The following is a 19,173-nucleotide window of genomic DNA, read 5'->3' on the forward strand; positions in this document are numbered from 1 at the left end:
TAGATCTTGTTTGTAAGAGTGTAGCTTCATTGTCTTTTGCATGGACATGCTGAACATGCTGAAGACAACTGAGATGTTGTATTTTGTCAGTGATAACTTTTTAATTGGTGTTTCTTCTCTGGTTTTATAAATCATTCTAAATTATGTTTTTGTGTGAAAGAAGTTAGAGAAATAGATTTCTCTCTCCAAGTTACCTTTTCATGCTTGCCAATAAAGTATGTTTATGCCGTTTCGTAAACAGCAGTTTTGGCTTTCATAATTTAAAAATAAATTCATCTGTTTATGTTTTAGATCTAGTCCATTTTTGATCTAAAATATTCTCTTCACATCAATATTTAAGTAATGGGAAAAAATAATATTAAAAGATCCCCTGGCTTTTGCTCATTACCGATCGAACATTTTCTGAGTGGTTTTAGAAGCAGGATCTTTTTGTACATGTAGGGGTTTCTAACCAGTTCTGAGGCTTGATTATTGTAAATCTGTCATTTGGTTCCTTGTAGTGTGATTAATCTCAGAAAAATGAAATTAAATGTGCAAATCTATAGTTTGTATCGACCATCTTGGAAGATATGTCCCATCTATTAAGTGAGTTTACTACAGGCAAATAATGTTCTCCATCATTTAAATGTTTGTGTTCTTGGCACCCTGTTTGCTGATCTGTAACCTGGCTGAATGTATTTTGTGATCTGAGACAGAAAGTGGAAAGCAATTTATATGCCTTCCTTAGGTCTATGAGGTGTAGGAGCTTTTACTGAAGTTTTTCTCTTTCAGGCTTATAGGATTAATTAGCAGTTATTTAGCAGGTCATGGCAAGTGGTGGATTTCCAGAGCTCTTGAGCAGTTTCTAAGGAATTCTTAAATACAGTGTTTCACTGCTTTCTGCTTTCTTTAGTAAAACCAAGAGGAAAACAGTCTGCTTAAGTTTATTCTTAATGCCAATTTTTGAAGGCAGAATTACCAGGCATTGATTAAGTAGATGAGAATAGCTATTTATAACAATTGCAGTGAGCATCTGACTGAAGTGGTGGCTTCAGCAGCCAAAGCCTCTGGCTGCAAGATGCAATCAAAGGCAGAGTCCAGACTGTAGACAAAGCTTCTCTTTCTTTCCTCCTGGAAAGCCTTGATAAAGCAAGTAGAATGCCAGATGAGACCAAATCCTGGAACAGCAGCAGTATGTTATTTCAGCCTATACTACATCATGTCCAGTAGGCCCAACAACCCAAATATAAGCAGATATTAAATTTGTCAGCCCTTCTGAGTTAATTTTGGTTTTATATTTCATCCATTAAAAGCTATTAGGAAGTTCACAGCAGTATTCAGGGAGACTATACTAATTTTTTGCCTTTTTAATATTGGACATTTCCCATTAATGTGTTAAGATGAGTTTCATAAGGCTGCCTTAGCAGTCGTAAGTGTGTTAGTATGGGATTTAAGAACAAAAGTTCAAATGTGAAAAGCTTCTGTGAGCTCATTTTATGTAGAACATCAAACTAGGTTTTTGTAGCCTGAATAATATTGTAGAGAAAAATGTATAGGTGTCTCTTTCCCCCAGCCTTCTGTAGGAAGTCTTCCAAGACTCAGAAATGGTCTAAAAAATTTAACGGGTAAGATATGTTGTTTTGTGTTGGTGGTTTGGTTTTTTTTTATTTATTTTAAAATAATGTTTTAACTTATTTCTAGACTCCTAAGTTTTCATGTAAGTTCTGAAACATTAGCTTGGTTTTGGTATCAAAAGAAGGATAAGCCCATAATAAATTGAAAATTAGATATAATTGATTTTTCTTCCTTTCTTTTACTACAAACATCAGGAGAAAACACAAATACAAAAAGACTTGTGGAGAATCGAAGATGTTACAGCTGGCTTGAGTGCAAATAAAACAAACTACAAAACCATAGTAGACTCTATCAAGAATCCAGGTAAAGAGAACATAATTAAAACATAAAAAATATATAAATGCAGCTGTGCAAACAGTCTAGAAGTTCTACTGCAGAAAATCCAGTTAATTCTGCTGTTGGTTGCATTAGAAAACTGTTGATTGAACACATTAACTTGGCGTTTCTTTGGTTGAGGTGAGAAAATTTTTTGTTTGTTTGTTTTCACATACTGATGCCACTAAAATCTAACAAGCCATAAAAAAAAGGAATAATAGTAATAATAATAATAGCTACGGGCTAAGTTCTTCAAGTTGCAGAAGGAGTTTCTGTCAAATGCCAGCATAGTATCTATTAAGTGTTCTATCCAGGAGGTCCTCTCTGTGTTGTTCTCTGCTTTCTCTCTCTCCTCCTGACCCTCTCCCTGATCCACCCTCCTTGGATGCTGTCCTTGCTGCAGTTGCCTTCCCCCTCCCTCTTCAGGCGGGTGTTTTGTGGGCAGAGCAGCAACATCAGCTATGGAAAAGAGGAAGGGAAGATGTGTGTGGTCTGCATTTCAATTGCTTTATTACGTTTCAAGAAGACCTAATGCATTGGGATAGCAAAAGACTGTTAATGCCTACTGTAAATTCACTTTAAATGTAAAGTATCTTTGCTTACCTTTTGCATAACAGAGATAAAATAGTTCTGAGATGGTTATTTAAGTTAAGGCTATGAGTGCTTAGCCTTGTCTAGATCTATAGGCATCTTTAGGAATCTGTGGCATGGGGCCAGGTACAGCCTATGACTCTTGTACTTTTTCTTCTTTCCCTCCCACTGCCGTCTCCAAGGAATTTTACTGGATGATATTAAAGTGTGTGTTTTTATTTTTGGTCTGAAAGGCTTGCTTGATCCTCATCAAGGAAATGTTTTCCACCCCTGCTTTAATGTAACAAATAAACATTTTTATGTCCAAACTCCCCGTTTATATTCAAAGCAATGTGCAGAGGCAGAGTATTAAGGCTGTTTTATGAAGCTTACGGATGTTAATTGCTATTCTTATGAACATTATTGATAAGAAACACCACCTAACACATTTGCATATTTCTCCCCTAGAGAGAAAAGTAGTGCCTTCATTTTCTCAGTCTTCAGTGCCTTCCTTACCAGCTTCCCTCGCAACTGTGGAGAGCAAACTTTCAATCCCGCAAAGCCCTCCACCCAGTCCAGTTAAATCCCCTCTGGAGGTTAGGCTGTATCCACAGCCTTACTTCCAGGCCAGAACACAGCACCAAGCACAGCAGCTGAAAAAAATCGAGCCGCCTCTTCAGTCACCACTTAAGCTAAAGCCAAAGGTTGTAAGTACTACTTTTGTGAGACTCATTCACCAACGTTTCCATTTACTTCTGGCAGAAACAGTGAAAGTTTTGTGGTTACAAAAGTGCACAGTGTGGAGGCACAACAGGGGGACACTTAAGGTGTTTGTATTGAAAGTCAGCAATAGCATTTACAGGAGAATATATGTGCATAACCTGGAGCTGTATGTACAGTAGTCACATACTGCTTTAGAACATACCAATGCAGAGCTTTCCTTGGCAATGCTTTGTGGTTAATTAGTTGTTTGCTTTCTTGGGTCTTTGGTTTTTAAAGCCTCAAGTTCGTGGTGTGGACAGAGGAAAGCATGCTAAAGCCAGTCACAAGGAACTCCTATAATGTAATGAACTTTCAGTCAGTTTATGCTAGGCTGTTTTCAGGCTGTTTGCCAAATACCTGTCCTTCCTGTTACCAGGAAGATGAAGCACCGCCCAGACCTCCTCTCCCTCAGTTGTACAGTCCTGATGATCAGCCACCAGCCGTTCCACCTCTCCCGAGAGAAGCCACTGTCATCAGACACACATCAGTGCGGGGCCTGAAACGTCAGTCAGATGAAAGAAAGAGAGACAGAGAACTCGGACAGTGTGTTAATGGAGATTATAGGGTGAGCACTTGTAACCTATACACCTGCACTTCAAAGATATGTGAACCTATAATAGAAGATATTATCTGTAGGTCTTGTAACGAGGAGAGAGAGAGAGATAATGGCAGAGAGCTAGTAGTGGCAGGTAGGGATATATGCCATACAGTAATGGCAGGGAGAGGTTTAGTAATGCAGAAACAAAGCTTTGGTTTAAGATTATTAAGACTTGCTGTCTGTGATTTCATTTGAGTTGATGAATATTTTTCCATATAGGTGGAACTGCGTTCATACATGAGTGAGCCAGAACTAGCAATGATAGGTGGTGACCTCAGCCACCCTTCCAGTGGTTTAATAAGCTCTGACAGTGGATACCAGACATTACCTACCCGTGGTAAGCCAGTAATTTATGTAGCTGATTTTTAACAGTACTGTCTGTATAGGAACTTTTGTCTCCTAGGATTTTCTGGAGATGGTCTTTATCATCAGATCATTGTTTTTAGATTAAATAGACAATGCTGTGGAAATCTAGAGGTTTGTGCATTTTTATGGTGCCGTTACAGACAACCAGCCTTTTGCAAAGAAACTTAATATATGCTTGTAAGAAAACATAGCAAACATGAAACTAGCTGTTAGAAAGTCTCCTATATTCAGAGTTATTTTTCCTCATAATTTCTGTGTGATCTTTTACAAACTCAAGTATTTTTTTTTTAAACATTTTCATTGCCATTGAAATGAAAGCAATAAAGAATAGGAATCTAATACCCCCAGACACTACATGTGACTTGACACTCCATCCTGGCTGTGCTACAGTCCTGTAATTGTTTCACAAACAAAGATGGAGAGGATACTTGGGGAAGAGCAATTTGTTTCTTAGCCATTCTTCTCATTTCTTTCCTTTCTAGCTGTGAATGTTAAGATTTTATTTTCTTCATTATGTGATTATTTGTACAGCTTATCTACTGGTGTGCAACTGAGTTCACTCCATATCTCATTTAATATAAGCTTCTAAATTATCGTAGATATTCCTGAGTTTTGATCAATAGTGACTGAAACACATTACTTTTGGCTGAAATGAAATTTCATGCCTCTCCTGTCTTCTGAACTGCAAAATGTGAAATGTGAGCTAAAATAGTAACCAGAATGTCATAGAAAAAGCATGATAGTTTGAAAAAATATCTGACACTTGTCTTCCTTTTGTCTGTCATTTGGTTTTATAGTATTCTCTTTTTCTTTATCAAGGTTTATCTGGATCAACTTCCAGATTGCACCAATCATCTACCATTTCATCATATGCAACACTTCGAAGGGATAGGTCCAAGGTAAATTTTAAATCAACATCTGAAGGCAAATGTCTCAACTGTTCAAAATAGTTAAGCCCAGCATATATTTTGCATAGCAGGACATGGGATTGTAGGAGCATGTGAGAGGACCCAACACCTGTGATCTAATAAAATCTCCAATTTTTCACATTCTTAAATGAATCAGGAAGCAGACAGACAGTTGAAATACGCAAATTATTGAAAAAATAATAGTCCAAAATCATGTTAATTTAGTAATAAGGTAGGAGGAAGAGTTAATTTTTTGTATCCTTCTCATAAAGTGTTAACTACAACATGTATTTTGTGTGCCTTGTGACTTCTACAGGAAAGACCAAAGAGTGCCTTGGAACGTTTATACTCTGGAGACCACCAAAGAGGCAAGATGAGTGCAGAGGAACAACTAGAAAGAATGAAGCGACATCAGAAGGCATTAGTTCGTGAACGCAAGAGGACTCTTAGCCAAGGAGAAAGGCAGTCTGTTTCGTCTCGGTCTTTCATCAGGCCCATTTCTGCAGACATAGGCTCAGTATGTTAGATATGCCTTAAAAGGACTAAATTAAAAATACGTTTGGGTTTTTTTTTTCATAGCAAGCACTTTCACTTGAGTGTGTGTGTTGCTTCTAGTCTAATTAGTGTTATACAGTATAAAATGAGTTCAGAGAGTGTGAGTAACAGAAGATCTTTTTTTACTAGTAGTTACAGTATATACAGCAGGTTCAGCAGGTAAGTCTGTCAGAGGTTAGTGTGCTGAGTGGAGATGTGAGTATATTGGAGTGTTTTCAGAGACATGATTGTTTTTTATTGGAACTGTATTTAGAAGGTGTAAGAAGCTTGTAGAGTTTTAAAACTGCTTCATAATGGAATGGGCCTTTTAGAATGTTCTTACTCACCATGGGTATTTTTCTTTTTAATTCATGAATTAGGCTGCAAGATAGTTGTGGTAATATCAGACCAAGGTGGTGTGTGTTCGTTTTTATTAAAGAGATGATAAATGGATAATCAATTTTAAAATCTAATCATGCTGATTAGAAATTTATTTGAGAGCCAATGTGTTTTAATTGATACAATTTCCTCTTTAAAGCTCAAAATGTAGAATATTCTAATAAGGCTCAAATTTAAGCTGCTGAAGAAAAGGATTTTTGTTGTGTTCCGAGATTAAATGCTGTACAGATGATAAGTTTGTAACAATACATTTTAGATACTAACCAAAGCAATTCTAATTGGTGAAGGTACCCAGTTGCTCACTTGGTGCTAAACCAAGAGTGTACTGTAATTGCACTTATGCTGTGGTCTTTTAATTTATTTTTTTATTTGGTCCACTAGGGCTTTAGAATGATCACCTTGTTTTACCTAATTCATTGCACAAGATCTCTTGCTTTTAGATTCGTCACTCATCATACTTAATGCCTCTTATTTTTGTTTGCTTGTTTTTAATTTGCAGAATTTTGTCGTTATTTTAAATTTCTAACCAAACTACTCAATTTTTACCAGGCTTAATTGCATTTAGTAGATGTGTGTCAATTGCTAGCATTAAAAAAAAACTTACAATACTCAGCCTTTCATTCCCGCTGTTCAGTAGCACTAATTTACAGCCAGTTATTTGTATTTACTTTCCCAGTAAATACAAGTGCACTACTTGGAGACATTCATCTGTTTTGACTTCTGTTTTGCAATCACAAATTTATTAAAGTTAGTGCATAATATTTGGGAACTGTAGAACTATAGTATCACTGTTATTTTCATACTTTAATTAGAAGAACTAAGTCTGAGCTTCTTATGTTTCCTGACTCACATAACATATACAGGTTGAATTTATACATTTTCATAACACTCCTTATTAACATTTGTGGCAAACACTTTATCTATAAATTTGGGTGCCATCTTGGTCTTTTTCTTGCTGTAAAGAATTAAAACAGAATCTTTCAGCCCTAGAAATGTTTTGTAGAGGTCATCTCTTGTACCTATAGGGCTTCAATATGCAAAAAGCATGTCTGATAGCACAATTACTTACAGCATTGCAATTATTTAGCAGCCAAAATGGCAAACAGTTAAATGTATAATTGAAGTGCTGCTCAGTATGTAATATTTGCTTTAAACATACATTGTATGTGTAACTCTAATTTTTAATCGGTCAGCTCTCAAGTGTAGTATGACATTTTAAGTATTGATCACAGTACATTAATTCATTTGTTATATACAATGCCATTTTAATGTACAAGTCGCAACATCAAAGCCAATAAAAATACTGCTTCGTAATAATGGTTTGATGTTTTTTTTTTACCTATATATAATAACTCAAAAATGATACTGTCTACTTAAAATATACTATGTCAATCAGGCCTGGTTCGAATATGAGTAGAAGAATGAGTTTGGAGTACTTGTATGAGAAAATATTTTTCTCTCTTTTGAATTCTGTAAAGAAAGATCTTGGTTTTTGGGATATAATTGCCTTTTAGCTATCTAACTTTTTAATATATGTGGAAGATATGTACATTCTGAGTGAATACTGAGAGCTTGTGCATGAATAGGTTTCAATTAGATTTATTAATGCAAGTAGCATAACGAAGTCTAAGGACTTCATATGAAATTCAAACATCAACCAAAACAAGCCAAAGATTTGTAACAGAAGTACTAGAGATGCTTTTAAGAAACATATAATGGCGTGTTCTCCTATTGATACCCTCAGATTATTGAGGAGATAATATTTTTTGGTGGTGTTCTTTTTCTCCATTCTCTTTCCCACTGCTTTTAATATTGTATCGTAACATCAAATCTGTGTGGTAAACTTGCTGATATCTGCTGGATGGAATGATGCTGCAACTGAACTTAATTTTTTGAACAAAAAAGTATTGGTAGTGTTCTTAGGCGTGAGTTTATATGCAGCTGTATTGTGTGTAGCTGTGAAGGAGCTACTACGAAATGATTTGGGACCTTGGCTGCTAATGTAAATACATTCTGAATTTATTATTGCTAAGTATTTACCTCGTAAAGACAGAATATGAGAGGTGTTTTATCTTTGCATGTAGCTAAATACTTTAGTAAAGATGTAAGAGCTTAGAAGTTACTAAATTATTATTTTTGAATTCAAGACAAATTAATGCTAGTATGTAAAATATTATAAGCTTTAATCACTAGGTATTATTCCAGAAAGGTACATAAAATTTTCAAGTGGGAATTCTTAACCTGCAATGTAAATGCCCTTTCTGTTTGGTGATTCAAAAATCACACAGCACTTCCTGGTTAGAATGCCTAGGACTAGTCTGTCAGTCCGTAGGCTGGCTTGTATTGACGCCTGTGCTTCCAAAGCTGTTTGCTTGCAGCTAGTTCCACGTTAATCAGCATATGTGAAATTGTGATTGATACATTTGTTAGAATTTAATAATGCTGAATGTTACCTATAATATTAAACGATACTCCAGAATCTGTGCAGCACAGCTAGAGATCAAATCTCCCAACCATATGTTGCAAGGAACATAGCTGCATTTTCTTTTTCTTGTCAGTTAAGGGGTTTGCTCTGTGGCTTCTTCTAGCAGCAGAGCATTTGCAGCAGTAGTAATGTACATTGCTAAATGGTGAATTTGGCAGTATGGTTGAATGCTGTTAATTGTTTTGTATCTATTACCAGTGGAAACGAGAGCAAGAATTTGATTTGCAGTTACTTGAGAGGGCAATTCGTGGAGAAGACAAGGATGAAAATGAATGGTTAAAAGTTCAGCCAGTAGCAGTGACAGAAACAGACCTGGAGCCTCAAGACTATGATTTAGATATCAGCAGAGAGGTAACACTCATAATTTTTTGCCTCCTGTTCTGTGCCCCAAAATATTAACCTTTCTAAGTTTTAGGTAGTGAATTCTCTTCTTTCAAAAGGTAGCTGGAAGTTTGAGCTAAAAGGAGTCTTTCAGGTATTGAAAATTTATGGCCCGCCACTTAGAATCTCATCAGGTTCATGTCAGTATTGTGTTTTTGTGGACAGAATAAATTGAAAGGTTCACTCTACTGTTTGAAATACACATCTCAGGTTTTTTAGAGGAAAAAGTTATTAAGTTAGGCAATATTATATAAATTGGGAAAAAAGATGAGAAGACAACATCAAAAGTATTTGAAAATAAGAAACAGCAATGAAGTAAAAGTTAGTTCCCCAGAGCTACCTTACTCTTCATTTTGACTGGCAAAATATCGTAGAGAAGATTATCCTGGTCAGAACAGAAAACACCTTTGTGTCGGCTTTTCAAATGATTTGGAGTTTTGGGCACTAGGTCTTTTTTCAGCTCTAGTAACTGAGTATTTTGAAAGTATGTTTGAAAGGAGATTGAGCCATCTGGTGGAAAAGAAAGAATATAGCAACTGGAAAGATTTCAGTAGGTACTAGGCATTATATAAAATGCCATGGTAGATGGAAAATCAGTAAAGTTATTAACAATAATTAGACTAGTAAGCACTTTTACTCTTCTGAAAGCTGTTGGCAATGTATCATTTTATATAGAGAGATATTTGTAAGAGGTTGAATCCGTGAGCCATTATCTATTGATCTCTATGAATGAATGTGTCTTTCAATTAATCTTTGTATGTTTTCTATAAATACTGCAGTGCTCCTGTAAACTTCAGGAAAAGAAAAAATACTTCCATTATATTGCCTTTCCTTGTTGCACTCTGCTATTATAATTTTTTCTAGAAGGCCTCCAGGGCTACGTGAATCACTTTGTAGATCCAAATTAACACCTTAAGCCTAGGATAAGAAACATTTTTGTTTATAGGTATTTCTCTCCTACTTCAGAGTATCTGAAGCAGGTCTGAAGCTCTGAATGTGAAGCTTCTTTCTCAGATTACTCAGGTTGTCCTTTTTCATTTCATGTACCCATCCTCTTCACCTGGCAGGCACTTCTGTGCCTCATAAGGTAATGTACCAATTTGTGTCTTTAAGGCCAATAAATCTGCTGTTCACATGATAACTGAGTTTATTACTCTGGAAGTGGCAGGATGAGCTGATCTAGGTTACTTATAGCATCGAGATAGATATTTGAATTAAAAAAAGTGTGTGTGTGTGTGGAGAGAGCACTATTGAGCTTCAGAGAGGAGTTGGATTTGAAGATAAGGAAGTGTAGAGGAAGATTTTGAAAACTCATCTCCTTATGAGTGTTTTAACAAATATCTAAAGAGTAGAGGAAAAAATAGTTCCCCTTTACTTACTTTTATTTATTCATACGTCCTCTATTTGTGCGTTTCAAAAGCAGTCTGTTCTGTATAATAAGCATTGGCTTTCAAAGTCCATTTGTAAACTCAATTTTCATTGGGTGATTTAGATCTTTTATGTGGAGCAAAAATTTCCCACACAGAAACTGATCCTAACAAAAACTGGTGCTAGCTTTTCTGCAATCATATCAAAATTTTTAGTCTATAGAATTATGTGTATGCAATGTGTTGTTAAAATTGCACAATGTTAGTGTATTTCTGGGTCAGTTCCCTAGACAACTTTAGAACACCTAGGATTTCAGATTTTATAGTCCAAGAATTTCCTAAGATGATCACAAACTGCTGGTTTTCTTTATTTTTTGTTTTTCTCCACTGCTCAGAGAAGATTATGCACTCTCAAAAGAGTGATACCCTACATTAAAACTTTAGGTGATATTTCCTTTCAGTTGTAGGAGGTTCTCACTGGCATGACATACATATCATGACATTAAAATCACAAGTTGTCCAGTCAGTCTTGTAGTGGTTGCTTTTTTCTACTGTAACAGGTTTAGGCAGTGTCATACTTTGGGCTCTAAGCCTGAGCTGAAGAAAGGTTCACTGTTGATTCTGATTTCTTTTGTAATCCCTTTTAATATTTTTTCGATCTATCTTCTAAAGTAAAATGAATCAGAGGGAAAAGGCACTGTTAAAGGGCATCAGCTCATATCCAGAGGGAGTGTTTACCATCAGGTACATGTATTGATTGTGAAAACCAATGCTTTATTCTTTTCACTGTGTTCTCCCATTGAGGAGAATTTATCTCAATTTTTTTTCAGTCTTTGTTAAAAATTTGATGCTTGCTTTCTTTCCACAGTTGTCAAAACCTGAGAAGGTTGCAATTCCAGAACGCTATGTTGAACTGGAGCCAGAAGAGCCTCTTTCTACAGAAGAACGGGCAGCAAGACAGCGTAAAGCAGAAAAGATAAAGAATATTCTTACTAAATCAAGGTCTTTGGTTTTTTTTTCCCAATCTTACGTAGGGGCTGGTGTTAAGCATGGGGAGCTAACTTCATACAACAGCTTAATTTCTATTGAATTTTCTAGGGGTAGCTTCTGGCTTTTAGCAAATGCACACAAAATTTATGTAGTCTACTTAAAGCTCCTTTTTAAAACAGGGTAGAGAAATAATGACGAATTTTGTATGTGTCCATTTTCTTGTTCAGAGCATCCTAAAATAGTAGTGAGTCCTTAGCAAGCGACTAGTAGATGAGAGCGAGGAGGAAGTAAGGGCACAGATCTGGCCAAAAGCAGAAGAAAAGTCAGTGTGTGAGCAAGTGTGTTGTCTCCAGAGAGCTGGGGTTCTGAAAGAACACTTTTGCCTCCTTACAGCTAATGTAGAGTCAGCTGAAACATGCAGCTTCAAGAATTTTATTACCTCAAGTATCCGCTGACTCTTTGGAAGACAATTAAAGAGGCTGTGCCTGAGGACCACCGGGTTTTACCTTTTCCTCTGAGCACTAACAAGCAATTTTACTAACAGCTTCAAATAAATAGGATTTTTTGGTAGTGCTTTCATGTTAACAGCGTATTTACAACAAAGGACTTTCCTTTGTAATTAATGCTATGCAGAAGTTGTGACTGTGTAATGGCTGCATCATTTGTCTTTGTATGCTGTAGTCATTTACATACAATATCTAACAGTGCTTTAAAGCTCTTCAACCAAATATGGAGCTTGATAGATGAGTTCTGAAAACTGCTGTATGAATTCAAGTGTGGTCTTGTCTGCACGGTGGATTCGTCTTTATATTTGTAAATGTTAATGTTGTTTTATACTTTTCCACTAGCATGCACAATCTACAGCCTACTGTTGCCCAGGACAAGCACAACTCAGTTGATTTAGATTCACAGCTGCAAGAGCAGGAGCGCATCATTACCATATCATACGCTTTGGCTTCTGAAGCCTCTCAGAGGAGCAAGGAGGTAGCAGGTAATACTTAGTTATTTACAAAAGAACAGCTCTTTCTTACCAGTTCCTAAAGTTGTGTGGGGTTGTTGCTGAATTCCTGGCATAAGAGAGAGTTTTAGTCATTCATATTCAAAATAGTGAAAAGTGTGTGTAGATAACGAATTTAGAGAGACTAACGATTTACGTTGAGTATTTGGCCTCTGATGGACAGAGTGAAGGGGACAAAATAGTATGATCAGCAAGTTCAGGGCTTGGAAACTTGCTTTTACTAAGAATACTAAAAAATAAACTTTTTCAATTAAATCCCTTTAATTATATTAAATGAGGTATTTCTATATTAATTTTTAAAAAGTAAATTGATCTATGACTTTAAAAAAATCAAGAAAAGAGGATTTTTAATTTTTTTAACAGAAAGATTCCCTGGTCTGGTGATTGAGATTAGAGTGCCATCATTTGCAGCTTGAGCGGTATGACAACAGGCTGAAAAAGACACTGCAAAATGGGTGTTGGCATGTTTCTGTCTGGTGACCAAGACTAGAGGTCAGAGCAAGACAGCCATGCATGAATTCTGCTTGATGCCTGAAAATTAATAGAACCTTTGCAATACGTTACTGAAAGTGATAATTTCACTCTTGATTGCTTTATAGTTGAAATAAGTAAGAAATGTCAAGAGATTTGTATCACACGGTAATACATACAGCAGCCATTCTAGCAAGTATCTGACTGGCCATTTATAACTGGCACAGTTCGCTATTCCAGTGGAGGATGGAAATAATGGAAAATTCAACGATGATGGAGATAAAATACACACATTTTTCATCTGAAGTTGCCAGTTTAAACTTACGGCACTTGCCACAGAAGCCCTTAAGACCTTCCCACTAAAGACAGACTATTTCAACGTCCAGATGCGTAGCATGAATCTGTGACTGTTGATTGAATGTGTCTGTATACTCATGGATGCAGTGGTAGCTAAGCCTGAGGGAATGTGATTATTGAGGGGATGGAATACATTTTCAAGATACGAATCTTGAGACTTCGGAGAGGTTCTGTGGGTATCTGGAAGGGATAAAATGATTCGCTGAGGAAGCTAGAAATTATAAAAAACAAAGCAAACAAACCCTGGAATTGTAAAGTCTTGGGAGCATTTCAGGAATAACCTTCAGGCATCTGTGCATCAAAATGGCTTCTCCGCAGGCAGTCTGGTCCCAGTGCTAGTCACCAGGTCCTTGTAACAGGGACTCGCACACTTTGGTTGTGGAGTGGGACTTTGTGTTTCAGGAGGTATGAACCAATACAGCATTTTGCCACATGAATTCTAGCTGCTTCTGGGAAAAGGTAACACCAAAGCTAAGATCAGCCAAGATGAATGGAGCCCATACTTGAAGTTATTCCTCTGTGTCAGTACAAGAGCAGAGTGCCTGCCATACTAAAAAGCCTTCATGTGGCCAGTTAACTTACTTCTGGGTGTGCGTGAAGTTGCAATAACTGTACAGCACTGAAATATGTGTGATCTTTTTATGTTGTATAGTGAATGTGGTGGCTATGTTTTTATTACTAGAGTTCTTTGGTTTATATTTCAATTTTTTAATTGTAATTATTACAAAAGTGTGATCACTATGTATTCTTAGATATACATAACACAGAAGTCTTCTTAATTCTTTAGTTCTCCCCAAAGATAGAATTAAAATGTGTATCACCGCTGAAATGTTTAAATGCTCCTTGAAAACTTTTGCAGTCAGTTGCAAGATTATTTTTTATTTCATTTCATTCATGAAGTATAGCAGCTAGCTCTTTTGTCTTTCAGGTGCTTAAAAAACCCCCTAACATAGTAGCCAAGGGCTTGATTCTTTAAGGAGGACCAAACCTTTAAGTCTGTGCACAGTTTGCCTTGCCACATTTGTATCTCAGATACTCACTTCTTATAACATATCTTGCTTTGATTTCAATTATTACTTACTCCTTTAAAAACAAGTGCCTTCCAAGGAATTCTAAAAAAAGCCAGAGTGGTTTGGTTTTGATAGGAAAACATACAGACCATAAAAAGAGTTCAGGTTTTTTAGTTACAGCTTATTTTCTGATGATTATAAAGAAAAGCATTTGATGCTTTGCGCAGCTGATTGTACGTTCTCATTTATTCTAATTTTACAGACTCCTTCACATTCTTATTTTTGTAGTTTGATTTTTAAAGTATGGGTTGTCATTTGCTCCTTGTTGACAAAGCAGACCATATCTGAAAATCCAAAGCTAAATATCTAGATTTTTTAACAAAGATTTGCTTATAAAAAAGACTGCGAAGCTTAACTTTTCCCATTTTTGAGGGGGAAGCTGTTAAGTTATCTTAAGATGCTATGATAAAATAAATACCTTTTAAAATAAATTGTACGTTTATCTAATCCTTGTAAAGCAGCGTTTTAGTGTACCTCTGTTCTTAGCAAGATATCAACTTTCTAACTGGAAATTGTGCCAAGAATCTGAAAGATTAAAATCAAATGCAGGAGTATCAAGAAGTCATTTCCTAAATTGTGTGTTTGGAAGTAGGTCTACCTTTGGCCCTCCAAAATGTAAAAGCAAAATTTAAGACCAAGGTTCAGTCTCTTTAGTTTTATGGTTGTTGTCTCTTAGTACTACACTGTATCAAGCACTGTATTAAGCAAAATGTTATATGGGTCTGTAATTTTTTGTGTGATTTTTTTCTATATATTATTTTTGTTTCTGCTCATTGGCATATAACAAAGGAAATGTTGAAAACCTGTAAAACCTCAGTGAATCTTGAAATCAACTTAGTGAATATAGGTGCTATTCCAGAACTGCAGTTTTAAATTGATTAGGGTGTATCAGTGTTGTGTGCCTTAAAATGTTCCAGTGAAACTTCATCTTAAGATTGAATGTCTCAAAACAGGAATGTTTGTTTCCATAATTGTACAAATAATCGAAAAAAAACAGCAGGTAGAAATGTTGTTGTTTAAATTGTGTTCCATGTAACAAAAATAATGTAACACCTCATTGCATTACTGATCAGGTTTCCTATTCACATGGTAGAAAATCAAGGTGGCTCTGTTATAGTATGAATGTTTGATTGTGCAGCCTAATATCTGTATGTGATCCCTTCTAGCTCAGCAGTTGACCTATCCATCTAAAGCACCCTCACCTTCTGTACCACAGCCAGCTCATTCCCCCTTAAGCAATGGATTTCACTACACATTTGTTTAAACACGTTAAAAGTAAGAACTAACTGCTCTCGGCATGTCTGATTTGCCATCGTACCTGTGCTGTGGCTTGCTGAATTTTAACATTTTTACTAAACCTAAACTAGAGCCAAATGAATGCATGCATCTATTTTTCAGAAACCTTTTATTCTTGTAAATAGTGCTTCTAATGAGCTAACTTGTGGGCTAATAAAGTCTTCAAATAACTGCTGTCGCTCTACAGATAAGATGCTTCCGTAATCTTACTGTGGTGAAGGAAAGAGACATCTGTACTCTCAGTAGCACGGGGCCAGATTTTCAGCAACGATTTTACTCTGGTGGCTAGTGTTGTGTACTCGTGTGGCTACCGCAGGGGTGCATAGATATGTTTGCCTCTGTGTGGCATATATGGTTGCTGCACAAGAGAATCCAAAGTGCAAAGCTGTATAAGCAGGGGGTTTGTTTATGGGCTGGTATCTTACACATGAACAAACATCGGAGTCTTAATCAAGGTGAACTGAAAATTTGGCCCTTTATAACTAATTCTACAATATCGTGTTTGAATTTTTCATGCCTGTGATGTGTTCTTCATTGAACTGTGTTAACAGAAGACTTGATTTTTGTCTCTGATTAGGTTATTTTACCATTTCAAATACTAAAATTATTATAATTTCATTGTCCTTATAAAGAAATATGTATCATCTTTTCCTAGTAATATTTGCAGAGTTTTCTCTATTTAAAATAGGAAAACCTGTAAATATTATGATACTTAACTGCTAAGTGTTCCCCTAGTTAAGACACTCCCCATGCTTCCATAGTTTCCTTTGGAATTATTCTCACTTTTCTGATTTCCTCTGGCCTAATTTTATTGCCTGATGTTGGACAAAAAGATAAAGTATCAAAGAAGGTTGATTGAAGGAATACCTCAAACAGTGTTAATCTTTTAGATACCTTTGTCTTCATTGTCACTAATCTGAGTCAGTCAAGTGTCTGTGCAAAAAATAAAAATTAAATAAAAATGAGCACAATCTCATGTGAGAAAGGTGCAAACGGGCAGTAACCTGCTTCGACAAGGCCTGTGAAAAATTACAAATTTACATCAAGAGAGGTGTATAGACATTAAGAGCCTCTACAGAGCTTGATGAAAACAGCTATTTGCTTTTCCAGTTCAGTTCATCTTTCTGAGAACCAAATTCTACCATCTTGCTGTGTCTGAATAACACTTGACTCTACTATTATATCCAGAGATATGCTAGTTGTTTATCACTATCACATGAGATCTTTGCATGCAAATAGGGTACCCACATGTGGCCTCAAGAACCCAGAAAAATAACCACGTGGTCCCAGGATATTAGGCTTGAGCAGGGCGCTTGGACCAGATGACCTGCAGAGGCCCCTTCCTACCCCAACCATTCTGTGATTCCAGACTGACTTAAAAGCATGTGTATCACATGTCTATATAAATATACATACACACATATTTTTATATATTTACGTATATATATGTATATATAAAAGAAATAGAAATAATCCCCCAAGTTTTCTTCAGGAAAATTATCAAGAAAATAAGTGCAGTGACCAGCAGCATGCAGGAGACACAGGAGTTTGAGCATCAGTGGCATCATGAGATAATTGTTCGCTTAATGCACCTATCGTAATTGTTCATTCTGTCAAACTTCAGAATGCTTTAATTAAAAAAAAAAAGTTTCCTGAAAGTGCTTACAGCTTGACATTAGTGTACTCACTTTAATATTTAACCATGTTTTATTTTACTTCATGCTAGCCAAAGCAGTAAGTGAACACTGACATGAGACTGAAAGCAAATCCCACCTAGTGTCACTGCGTCGGAGAAAGAGGAGATCCATCACATTCTGTGAAGATACTCATCGGCTGATGATATGTTCTTCTGGAAATACATTCAGCTAATAATAGGGGGATTTTCTATGAAAATGAAGAGAATTGCAAATCATTTTATTTTTACTTCAGTGTAGTTCAGACTTTATATGAATAAACGGCACTTTTAATAAGCTCTGTAAAATACTGACAATGTATTTTTAGGACAGTGTATTTTAGAATTTTTTTTAAATCAAGGGCTGAATTAATTTTAAGATAAACTACTTGCATAGATGTTAAAAGATGCTGTTAGTTCCCCCTCAGGCTCAGATGCACAATGTGAAGTTTCATGAGAAAAATGTAAATTTGAACAAACATAGAAGCACATTCATAGAGTACGGTTAGAGCTAACACAAGTGAGAGGTTTGCCAGAAGGGTGTTTTGGATTGAATATGTTTGTAGAGTTAATCACCCACCCTTTTGCCCATTAAATAATACATTGCAAGGAACTTTAAGCTTGATTTTTCTAAGTATTGGTAACCACTGTATAGCTGAAGTTTTCCACAAAAGCCATAATGAAAGCCGGTTTTAACTCCCATTTCCTTTTTTGATCCCATATGATTAACTTGCTGGTGTCCATGCACAGTATGCCAGGTTGCTCTTGAGATTAGTGCTGTCCCCTCAGTAACAAACAGCTAATAAAATTTTTTTTTTGGAAAGGTGAGATGTGGGAAAAGAAAACTTCTAATTAAAATATGTATAACTAAGCAATAAAAAAATATAATAGGATATGTCATTTTACTAGTAAATATATTTGCTTGGTTTTTTTTCAATAAACATTACAATGTGATGTATTGACTAGTATTCATCCTGCAAACAGCAAGACTAATGTAATGTGGCACCTGCTAATTTCATACATATGTTCACCTGGTGCTGAACTTTGCCAAACTTTGAAATTCAGTGTTTTACTTACGTATAGGGCAAAGGGTGAGGTAGTCACATAAGCAGAAAATAGATTAAATGAACTGCTGCAACTACTTTACTTGAAAAAAAACAAACTGTACGCATTGAATGCAAGAAATGCAAAAATTTCCCATTATGTAGTTATTAGTTGAGTTCAGCTCTGGATGAGAAATGACTGAGAAATACTTCTGCAGTATTTTGTGAAACCACTAACTCGTTCATTTGCTGTAGTCAAGTAATAGCTACAAAACCCTTGAAATAGACCTTCAAGTTTCAGACTTTAAGACAAATCGTATTATATTAACACTATACAGAGAAATATTCTTACAAGTATATATTTAGCTAATGCAATCTATTTTACCTCAATACTGCCAGTATCAACTTCAAGACCTTTTGCCAAAATAATGATTTATTTTTGCCTTTTTAAAAAGTTTTGAAAGCATAAATGAATATTTTGCAAGAAAGCATTAATTTAAATAAAATGTAACAGTTTGGAAAATGATATATGTACAGATTAAAATATTAACATAACTGCCTCTTACTGCCTCTGTCTTGTCTGCTCTCTTGTCAGTGTCCGTGTGGTTGAAAATCCAGAGTCATTTGTGCTGTTATCACATTTTGCTCTTCTTTGGTTCAAATCCCATTGAAGTTCCCCAGTTTTGCACTTACTTCACTGGCGTTTGGACCAGGTTCCCCCTACACCAAAGCTTCGGGGGGGGGGTGTGGGGGGGTGGGTTGTGTGTTTTTTTGTTGTTTGGTTTTTTTTTTAGAAATGTTTCTAAGCATTTGATTAAATCTGTCTTTATTCTAGAACAGATTTTTTTCAGGGTTGTCCCCTAAACAATGACTATGACACTCTATCTCATAGAGACATGTTTGTCTGACACATTCTTAGCCCTTTAGTTTATGCTGAAAGAAAGTGTCAAAAGTAAC

General features: G+C 35.9%; 1 protein-coding gene across 1 annotated transcript in view; it reads left to right on the plus strand.

The window, feature by feature from the left end:
• Positions 1 to 18,781, plus strand: part of PLEKHA7 (pleckstrin homology domain containing A7) — a 171,783-nt gene extending 153,002 nt beyond the window's left edge. Inside the window, exons 18-28 of the mRNA XM_064452616.1 lie at positions 1,809 to 1,917; positions 2,968 to 3,206; positions 3,638 to 3,826; positions 4,079 to 4,196; positions 5,045 to 5,124; positions 5,450 to 5,650; positions 8,750 to 8,902; positions 11,168 to 11,301; positions 12,138 to 12,280; positions 15,372 to 15,480; positions 17,228 to 18,781. Of these exons, the coding sequence (XP_064308686.1) occupies positions 1,809 to 1,917; positions 2,968 to 3,206; positions 3,638 to 3,826; positions 4,079 to 4,196; positions 5,045 to 5,124; positions 5,450 to 5,650; positions 8,750 to 8,902; positions 11,168 to 11,301; positions 12,138 to 12,280; positions 15,372 to 15,469 (1,464 nt within the window). The 3' untranslated portion in view covers positions 15,470 to 15,480; positions 17,228 to 18,781. The remainder of the gene's footprint in view (positions 1 to 1,808; positions 1,918 to 2,967; positions 3,207 to 3,637; positions 3,827 to 4,078; positions 4,197 to 5,044; positions 5,125 to 5,449; positions 5,651 to 8,749; positions 8,903 to 11,167; positions 11,302 to 12,137; positions 12,281 to 15,371; positions 15,481 to 17,227) is intronic.
• Positions 18,782 to 19,173: the final 392 nt, after the last annotated feature.

Source organism: Phalacrocorax carbo, chromosome 5, assembly GCF_963921805.1.
Source record: "Phalacrocorax carbo chromosome 5, bPhaCar2.1, whole genome shotgun sequence".
NCBI classification, from domain to species: domain Eukaryota; kingdom Metazoa; phylum Chordata; class Aves; order Suliformes; family Phalacrocoracidae; genus Phalacrocorax; species Phalacrocorax carbo.